Genomic DNA, 10,582 nt, shown 5'->3' with positions numbered 1-10,582 from the left:
CTGACTTGAAAATATTCAATACCTTCCCCTTGCTAATTTGACAGGAGGATGTTGGAGACTTATTTTCAATGTAAGATTAGTGAAATACAACAAAGCAAGACAAAAACAAACAAAAATGAATGCTTTATCTGATCATTTCAGAATGTGCAGTATCAACACTACTTTTTAAAATTAAGTTCTCATTTTAAAAAGGATTTGTTTAATAGGTTTTGTGTAGTAATAATCTGTTGTTAAAATGGCACATTTTAAATTACATTTGATGAAGAGCACATTATGACTTGTTTATGGCTCAAAACGTAAATGTTTGGGACTTAGGAGTTGACTTGGGTCTTCTCAGTCCTGGAACTTGAGTCTTGACATGCCTGTCTTGTCAAATGCAAAGACCTGAGACGTACTTGTGACTTGTAAAATAATGACAATAGAAACTGCTGGAGTACCCCTTTAATGGACTGTTCATTATCCATAAAAGGGGAGGTGGTGGTGCAAAATGAGGCAGGCACTCTAATGAATAAATAAATAAAATATAAAACTGAGCACTGCAGAGGGAGTTATGATTTTTGATTTGGCTTGGTGAAGGGGCATTCAACTTTAATTATTATATTTACTTTTTATTTTACATAGCCTACCCTCAGAACCCCAAAACCTGCCAGTGGGTTTGAAGGACACATTTCCTTAAAAAATCCCCCAAATCACAGCATTTATTATAGCCACAAACTATGAACTATAGTAATTTATGGTGGAGGGAGGGCCATGCATTTTCCCCCTAAAACATTTTTTTTTATTTGATAAAAAAATAAATTTAAAAAATGTCACACCAACGCCATCCCCCCATTCTGATAAATAAAGTACATTCTGACCTGGAAAAACCTTATAGATCCCTTTTGACATGTTGTAGGACATTTAAAAAATATTTGAGATGAATCATAACATCTGTCTAAAGTAGTGTCTGAATTTTTTTTTTTTTTGTGAAACTAAATTGAAAAAGTTCATTTGACTGAAATAAGCAAAGAAATAAATATTCTTTCATACTCTGAAGTTAGAGAGGAACACTTGTACATGTCTGAATGTAGAAATGTAACCAACTCTTTTAGGTACAAAGCTATCTCCGTAATAACCAAGTCTTTTGTTATGTTAGCTTTTGTGTGCTGGATTTATTACTATTGATGCTACTTATTATATACTAGTACTTTTACTATTATATTACTTATTATATTACGATACTACTTGTGATAATGACTCTGACGGCTGATTTTGTGACGTCAGTGGTTTTGGGTGTGGCCACAGGTGCACTGCAGCAGGGCAGTGCACTTGCAGGTTGTCTTAAAATGTCCAGAAATGAGTTGGTCTTTCATTGAATGAAATGATGCACAGTCCCTAAAAAAACAAAATACTGGGGGAGGTAACGACACAGTACTGAGAATATAAGAGACGTGTTAAAAAGAGTAAAACAAATTAAAATAAATAATAACAGTATAAATACAAAGTGAAGCGAAACAGTTAATGCTCCAGTTGTCCAGCAGATGGAGACAGACCCAACAAGCCCCGCCCATTAGTCACTGGGCAACGTGACGTCATAGGGCCTTCTCCAGGAAGTAGAAAAACATCAACAACCCTTCCAGGTTTCAAGCTAGGGCGAAGTGTCAGTGTAGCCTAGCAGCGAGGTAGCTAAGCTTGATTTTCTTGGGTGTTTCGCACATTTGTTGTCTTATTTTTTTTAATAATTAGTGTGACTGTAGCATACCAGATATGGCGTTGTTTGGTAAGTTATTTGGAGGAGGTGGAAAAGGGGGAAAAGGACCGAGCCCACAGGAGGCGATCCAGAAACTCCGAGAGACGGAGGAGATGCTAACGAAGAAGCAGGAGTTTCTAGAGAAAAAGATCGAACAGGAGCTGGCAATTGCCAAGAAAAACGGCACGAAAAACAAAAGAGGTGAGATATCAAGGCGTATTTTGCCATAGTTTCTACGCTTTATCGCCAAATCGCCCGGAAAACAACCCTGAGCTAAATGTTAGCACGTAAGCTAAGTTGGCTAACTTTGCCCAGCTGATGGAAGTGTTGGCAGCCTCACCTACCGACATTAACGCGGAGATACCACCCGAGATGAGTGCATGATTGGTCGAGAGTGTGTTAGGTTTGATAAGGCTATCTCACGTTTGATTTTTGTTGACTTCTTACAACGTTAGCCTTGCCTTTTCCAAACATATCTGTGGTGATTTGTTTTTCGTCCGAGTGATCGGTGGCCATTAAAAAATCAAAAGTTAAAGGTGTGGCAAGTGACACAGCTACAGTTATGCGTTTGATTACATGCTGCAGAGAGACTGGCAATAAAAATACGAGCTCAGTGTGTCGGGATAAAGGTTGAGTGTTGGAGTTGAACATTTTAAAAAGAAGTGATATCGCTGTCAGAGAGGTGGGCGTGTTTGCACCTTGGTCAGGTGTTTGCACAGGAACTCCCAGAGGTTATTTAAGAGGTTAATAATGAAAGCAAAGAAATACAAAGATCATAAGTTTAATGTTGTTTGTCATCGGTAACATTGAAACAAAGATATCACAGTAACTAAACGACCCAATTCGAACATTAAAGTAACATATAAGCCATAAAAATAGAATGTAATTATTATTATTCTCATTATTATTATGATTAAAAATCTTTTTTCATGATACAATCACATAGGTGTTACAGGCAGTGGTGGAGGGAGTATTCAGATCTTTTACCTTAAGCAAAAGTTCAAAGGTATCTACATCAAAATGTTCCCTAAAGTGCCAAAAGTAAAAGTAGTCCTAATATAGGATTCGGCCCATTTCAGAATGATAAATATTATATCTTTGGATCGTATTAATTAATGTATCAATGTGTTCATCACTTCAGTGTTGCAGCTGGTAATGGTGGGGCTCATTTTAATGACCTTATATGCTGGGTAATTTAATCTATATTCATACAACATAATTTATTAGTTGATTACATTTTGGAGTAACTAGTAACTAAAGCTATCAAATAATTGTAGTGGAGTAGAATATAGTGTTTACCTTCAAGATGAAGTGGAGCGGAATAATAAAGTAGCAAAAAATGGAAATACTCAAGTGAAGTACAAGCACCTCAGTGTTGTACTTCAGTAAAGTACTTACTTCCCACCACTGGTAATAGGGCACCTGTTTATTACTCTAGATTGGTGGTTCTCAAACAGGGTCCCGTAGGGAGTTTCAGGAAGTCCCCAGAAAAATGGGACTTTATTTTTTTTTCAATATTTAATTCACTGTAGTAGTGAAACGAATGTGAGTAAGAGTCATTATAGTGATTATTCTGATCATGTGTTTCACCTTCTCCATGGTTATCTCCTCAGCTGTAGTTAAAAACTACAAACACCTGGTCATCTGATCTAATGTAAGAGTGACAGTGTGTGAATATAAATAATATATTAATATAAATATGATGGAAAAGTCAAATCACGCTTTCGAAGTTAAATAAAACATCACTTATGTATGCACGTATGTTGAATTTTGACATGATGCTCCCTTTAATGTTGTTAGATGAAATAATGCAGTTTAGTTGAGCAGAGAGCTGCGTTAGGCACAGGAGCACATGCTTTTTGTACCGTGTGACTGAGTGTAATTTAAACTTTTTCCATAACCTAACAAGAGTAATTTATACTCTACACAGAATCATACACTGTATAATCTTAAATCTCGTACATTTAGAAGAGCTCAAGGCCGACCTCTGAATTGTGTTCCACTGAGAAGCAGTCAAGGATATATTTAGGTTTCTCTCTCCCAAGCCAGCTGGACAGAAACATATGCATCAGGGGCAGCCCTAGACGTTAAGTTATAGACATTTGAGACCACGCCTCTTGACAGGGTTGCCTACTTAAGACGCTGATACCACTCCAAGCAAGTACAGCTCCCTCTTTACATTGCATGTTTAAAATAGAAGATAGTTAAGCATATGTCAAAAAGAATAAGTCCAGGGGGCCTGATTTGATGTTAAAGTCTTTGGAAGGATAACTTTTCCCCCCTAAATATCTGTTCAACTGTTGTAATGCGGAGACTCTGCCACATTTCGCAACTTAGTGTGTTTCCTCCAGCTGAAAAAATGGGATTACACCAGAGTGGGCAGGACAGAGGGGATGGCACCTCAATGCTAAGTCTTCTGTGCAGCTGCTTAACAACAGAGCATGAAAATCTGATAGTATTATCCAGCAGAGGTGGCGGTTTTGGGAAGTACCACAAGGAAATCAATCCACTGGTCAGTTTTTCCATTGGTATTTCCTGTTTCTCTATAACATTGAGAGCAATCAAGAGCAACACATCTCAACAGCTAATGACCAGACCGACATGGCATTAGTTACCCCCCACTTATTGTTTTGCACTTCTGTCAGGTCAAAATTTTACCCTGAATCAACACTTTCATGCTTTTCAGGTGTCTGGTACTAACCACCTTCTCCATATACTCCATATACTGATAGTGTTTTAGCCACACATATTTATTCTAAAAATATTAGATACTCAATACTCATTTTCAGCAGTATCAATTCACAGGTACTGGCTGCGGTTTTTTACCCTCTCTTATTGTTAATATTTACTACAGTCATTCTGCTGTTCTCTGCTAGTAACCAAGAAAAGAAAAAAAACATTATTCTAATGTTAAAGTGTATCTCTGAATAGATAAAAGTCAAGCCCTTAGTCAAGAGGGTCTGCATACAAAGATGTATGAGATTTGATGTATATTGCGTAGCATCCATCCCATTTATGTCACCACAAGTGGGTCAAAAAACATAATTTTTTATTGCAATGATAAGATACTAATATATATTGTCCCTCCCCACCTATATTGTCGGTTATCTGTTAAGCAAAGAATCACTGGAGTTTGATAAATACCTTTCAAGCGTCTTGGTGTTACACTGTATTCAACAAAAAAAGCTTTGTTCTTGGACTTGGCTTGAATACTTTCTGACTGTACTTCAGCTATTTCCTCCTCCAGCTTCACAAAGGTTAATGCAGTGAATCAGTGAATCAGTACTCAGTACGACCCTGATAGTTTCACTGCTGCCCGTCAGGTGTGAGTTAGTCCTTTTGGTCATGTGACTGCTGTGACTGATTCAAATCTACAGTTTTTCCATCTCATCAGCCAAGAGCCAGTCACTAGTCATATCTAATTGTCCTCGTGGATCTAGCAGTCACTAACGTGGAAGATTCTTGTGCAAGCATTTTATTTATGATTCCAGTCAGTGGTGGATCACTGTAATTCACCAGAGCATAAGATAAGCTGACGTCAAAGGAAGGACAACCCCAGTGATTCACAGTTTGACTTCATTGTCATAATACGTCAAATCTATTTAATCATTTTTGTAACAATTTATTCATCCTTACTCCTTCTCTTCTGTTTTGGTCTCCTCAGCTGCTCTGCAGGCTTTGAAAAGAAAGAAGCGGTATGAGAAGCAGCTCAACCAGATCGACGGCACGCTGTCGACCATCGAGTTCCAGAGAGAGGCTCTGGAGAACGCCAACACTAACACTGAAGTGCTCAAGAACATGGGCTTCGCTGCCAAGGCCATGAAGAGTGCCCATGAAAACATGTAAGAGCAAATACCCAGCCACTAAAGATTTAAAAAATGATTATTATTATTATTAATTAATCAGTATACATTGAACATATTAGGAGGAAACAGCATAAAGGCGAAGCTGCTGCAACAGTCAAGAACGTAAATATAGAACAGAAACACCACAATAAAGATACCTTAAAAAGATACCTTGCAAAATACCATAACATAACAAATATGTACCATCAAAAAAAGCAATGTATAGACTCGTGCAGAAGTAATCCCTCTTCTTTTTCACTTCTGACTCACTGGAGGTATGTGGTGGTGTACTTTTCTGCAGAGTGTTTCTGTCTTACTTTCTGTGTTTGTGACATTTATGGGTGCGTACCCCCACAGTGCTCAGATGGGTTCAGGGCCTTAAAAAAAGAAGCAACTGGGTGCAAGACTGTAAGCAGCAGGCATTGAAGAGACACCGCTCTGAAAAAAAAAGCAAATATATCAATGTGAAGTGCCAAATGAAAGTGAATCTGGGGTTAGCTTTACTTTCACTTTTATTGGTGAGAGTGTTTATTAAAAGTTACAAACACTTCTGCTTAGTATACCTTAAAGTTCTTAACAATTTGATTGGTTGATGGATTAGATTAAAGTGAAACCTGCTCAAAAATATGATGTATGTAGACTGCTGCTCCTTAATTAACTTCATGGGAACACAGTGAAAGTAAAAATAGAGTCCGTCTGTCTTAAATCAATGGAAAGATAAAGAAGAATATGCTTTATATCAAAATACAGAGGATTTGATCCACATGCAGTAATACCTCCTTAATCCAAACCCATCAGCACCGACCGTAATTATAATGTTGTTAGTGACAGACAAGCTCAAAAATAATATGACAAACACTTCCCTGCTAAAATGCATGTCAGTATGTGTTGGTAAACAAGGCTAAAAGATGTAGTAGTGCATTCTGTAATACTCACATGTGATTCACCCCCTGCTTATCATTTCAGGGACATTGACAAAGTGGACGACCTGATGCAGGACATTACAGAGCAGCAGGAGCTGGCCCAGGAAATCTCTGACGCCATCTCTAAACCCGTCGGCTTTGGAGAAGAGTTCGATGAGGTGGGCGGCGCTTTTTAGATATTAGATTTTTACATTTGTGCGGACGTGTTTTCCCTCTGTGTTTTAATATACAGTAATAACTGACAGACGGATGATAACACAGAGTTAACTCAGTGGAGTGAAGTTCAGCATCATACTTGACGCTGCCCAGCATTGTTTTGTGACCCACCAGGTTAAAGACATTGTGTTGACGTCTGTGTTTCTTGAGTCCTTTCTCTGGCATGAAGGCTGCCCTTATTTGAATGGTCTTATTCACACACCAGCTTCACCCTAATTGATGGTATTCAGTCATTCAGGGATAACATGGCAGAAAGAATGAATACACTGTCTCAAATCCTCAGTCAACTGACTATTTTGATTCAACTCTCAGACATTTTACTCAAAAAGTGTGCAGATGCACAAAATTAGGACCACAGCATACCACCTACTCAAATGAAAAAACAAAAGAATAACACTTGACATTTAATCTGTATTGTTTTACACAGATATATATCTTTGTGAGTTTGACTTTGCATGAATTAGTTGGTGATTATTCTCACCTTTAGTGTTTGCTTGCTGTGTTTTTCAGGATGAGCTGCTGGCGGAGCTGGATGAGCTAGAACAGGAGGAGCTGGACAAAAACCTGCTGGAGATCGGGGGAACAGAAAACGTCCCTCTCCCCAATGTGCCTTCTACTTCATTACCTGCCAGACCTGGTAAGAGCCTTTGGATAAACCGATACAACAACTCTGTGAGCCTGAATGCAGAATCTTTTTTTTTGTTAAAGAAAAAAGTTAAAGAAATAATTTCACACTTTGGGAAATCTGGTTATTCAGTTCCTGGAGAAGAGTAATGATGGCCTTACACAGGGCAACTATCCAAGTGATTTCACTGTAGCAGACAAATTTCCAATGTCTGAATGAAATGATGAGATCATAATTGGACATGTTTATCAAATGAAATTCCACTATCTGATCAACGAGACAACTGAATTTTCCTCCTTATCGGCCAGTAATGTATCAGCCAGTCATGTGTCCTGCGTCCCTAGTACGGTCATGAGAGTCAGTCTTCTCATCTAACTCTTTCCCAGAAAGTAAATAATTGTGTTTTCCAAAATGTGGAACTTTTTCTTTAACAGGGTTCCCATGGATCCTTAAAAAGTCCTAAAAGGCATTGAATACATCATTCTAAAAATAAGGCCTTAATTGGCATTAAAATGCCTTAAACCGATCCAAAAGTCTTGCAAATGCTAAGCCATTGGTGATGGGATTTTAATGAATCTGTTTTCGCTGACATTGCATTGCAAAAGCTCAAAATAGTGGATAATTTAGAAATAATAATGCAACTACTACTACTACTAATAATAATAATAAAAATAATTATAATTCACTGAATATCTGTTGCTTTAACACCAGAGTCCCTTCAGAATTGGCCTCTGTAAAACTGGTCTTATATTTCATTCTAAGTGGCATTAAAAAAGTCTTAAATCTCACTTGTCTAAAGCTGTAGGAACCCTGTTAATTCTCAGCTGTTAAAGGGACAGTACACCCCAAAATCAAAAATACATATTTTTCTTTCTACCAGAAGTACAATTTATCAATCTAGGTGAGCTAGTGGTAGATTATGTGCAGTGATACGGTTGGGTGGGTGTAGTTCACCAGAAAGAAAATAGTTCAGTAGTAGTTGATTTCTGGAGAGAGACTTTGCCTTTGAGTTTTTCAAATGTATTATTTGGCGCTTAGAGCATCCATTACATTGGAGCGAAGGCAGACATCTCTACGTGCAATATCTTCAACACTCTGCAACTCACACCAAAACAGTCAGGACTGATACATAGCACACAGGTAATAGGAAAAATATGTATTTTTGATTTTGGGGTGAACTGTCCCTTTAAAGTAGAGGTTTGAGGTAGAGGTTGATCCTGGTTCAGGATGAGGTCCGAAAATCTCTCACAACTGTCTTTTCACCCCAAAAGCCAAGAAAGAGGAGGATGAAGACGACATGGAAGACCTGCAGCGCTGGGCGATGGAAGCCATGTAAACGCAGCATCTGCCACATCATACCTGCATCAGAGAGGGAAGAGAAGGAGCAAAGGGGGGATGAATGGACTGATAGGATGTCGTGTATGAGTATATTTTTGTGTGACTGAGGTGCGCTGACTTCATGTAACACTACGAAAAAGCAAAAATGCTGTATACTTTGTTTTCCCGTTCCCCTTCACAAATACAGAAGCCCCGGGGTGCTCAGCAAACAAGCCAGTTGGAGGGTTTTATATCGAAGCTCTATCACAAACCTTTGCAAACCCAACTAATATTTTTAGCCTCAATTTTAACATAATACTAGCACTTATTGGTCGTTGACCTCAGAGAGGGTAGTTCATGAGAGGTTAGTTCATACTGAGGTGTGATGTCATGAGCTCTGTGGTGCGATCAAGAGTTGTGGTCGGTGTTACAGGCTGCGTGATGCTGCTGACGTCACTGGATGATTTCACAGAGGCTTAATTCTGAAAAATCTGTTTCTGAACTCACATATTTACCTGTGTTAGTGGCGTTAATCTGGCTGGGTGTTTTTTTTTTCTTTCTTGATAAAAATAACAGTCCTTGGCTCTGTTTTTTTTTTTTTTGGTTAATGCTGTTGAAAATAGGAGAACAGCGGAGCATGAGCTGGATGGAGAAGCTATGAGCTGTGTGTTTGCCAGAATCCAAACCTCTTCTTTTGTTTCAGGCTGCGTGCTTTGTCCCTTTCCCCACCTCCTCTTCGCCTCTTGTCGACATTTCAGCGACTTCTCCCTGCCCCAAAGGCGTTCCCAACAGTGGTTCTTGTTTTTTGGTGTAAATATCCCAAACGTGTCTCTTTTTATATACTGTATTTCTGCCGTCACTGAGAGGTTCTGTCGAGGTTGTGTGAAGCATGCAACAATTGGAAATCACAATACAGATCACAATGCACGGCTTGGAAGAGAGGTGTTTTAAGCCTAACAGTTTCATCCTGCTCTGTCTGTCTCGGTCCTCTCCATTAGGGTTTTTGTTTCAAATCGTATCATGTTGAAAAAACTAAAATAAAATAAACTATTGTCACACCTTATTAACTGCATCTTGAAAGAGATGGTGGTTTGTAAAAGATTAGATTATAGTCAATCTACAACATGTTGGAGTTTAAAGAGTTAATTCTTTTAGTTTTTCAAAGTCCCAATGTACATTTCTTACATAGGAAAAAAACAACACAAGAACGGATGGACAAGCATGTTTGCATTTCTATGTTTTATTTATCCAGATGAGAATATTATTTGCAAAATCATTAAAGGTTCTCAATTCTTTGAATGTAGTTTTGTCATTTATGATATGCCAGGACATTATAATCTGTCCTAATTTTCACCACATACTATCAAAGACAACAATGAAGAGCAGAAAATCCTCACACTGGAGAAGCTGGAGCCATGAGATGCTTTTCACTTTAGCTCGACTTAAATGAATAATCGGAATCAAAATATTTTCCAGTGAATTAATCTGGTAATAATTCAAGTTGTAGTTAAAATCACACAGAAAGACACAAAGAAACACTTTGAGTTCCAGTAAATCTCAAACAACATATCAGTAAATACATTCTAAGCAGACGAGCATTAGAAAATATACGGTATGTCAGTCACTGGTATCAGGCACCTGTAGCAGACAGCAGTTACTGTATTTATCCTGCTGGTGATAAATAGGGGTTCAGGGCTTTAATGTCAGCCAGTTATATTTATACTGTACATGCTAACAGTACACTTTGGACTGTTCAAGTGTCCGCAAAACAGTTTCAGTTGGGCTTTAAATTATTCTTATCAGAAAGACTTGCTCTAACGTTCAAAGGGAAGCGCCAAGTAACTGTTATTATCCTGAATATAGAATAACAGTTAGAATGAGATTAATTGTCAAATAGGTTTTCACTTAGGGACTGTTCTGTATTTAT

At 38.1% G+C, this 10,582-nt stretch overlaps 1 protein-coding gene across 1 annotated transcript; it reads left to right on the top strand.

Annotated features, from left to right (window-relative positions):
- Positions 1-1,601: 1,601 nt before the first annotated feature.
- On the top strand, positions 1,602-9,954 carry LOC121946602 (charged multivesicular body protein 4b). The gene is made up of 5 exons (XM_042491246.1): positions 1,602-1,930; positions 5,394-5,571; positions 6,541-6,655; positions 7,224-7,350; positions 8,610-9,954. Exons 1-5 carry the CDS (start codon positions 1,747-1,749, stop codon positions 8,672-8,674), a joined length of 669 nt encoding a protein of 222 aa, XP_042347180.1. The 5' UTR covers positions 1,602-1,746; the 3' UTR covers positions 8,675-9,954.
- Positions 9,955-10,582: the final 628 nt, after the last annotated feature.

Source organism: Plectropomus leopardus, chromosome 8 (assembly GCF_008729295.1).
Source record: "Plectropomus leopardus isolate mb chromosome 8, YSFRI_Pleo_2.0, whole genome shotgun sequence".
Lineage (NCBI taxonomy): Eukaryota > Metazoa > Chordata > Actinopteri > Perciformes > Serranidae > Plectropomus > Plectropomus leopardus.
This window is presented reverse-complemented; position numbering and strand designations above follow the sequence as displayed.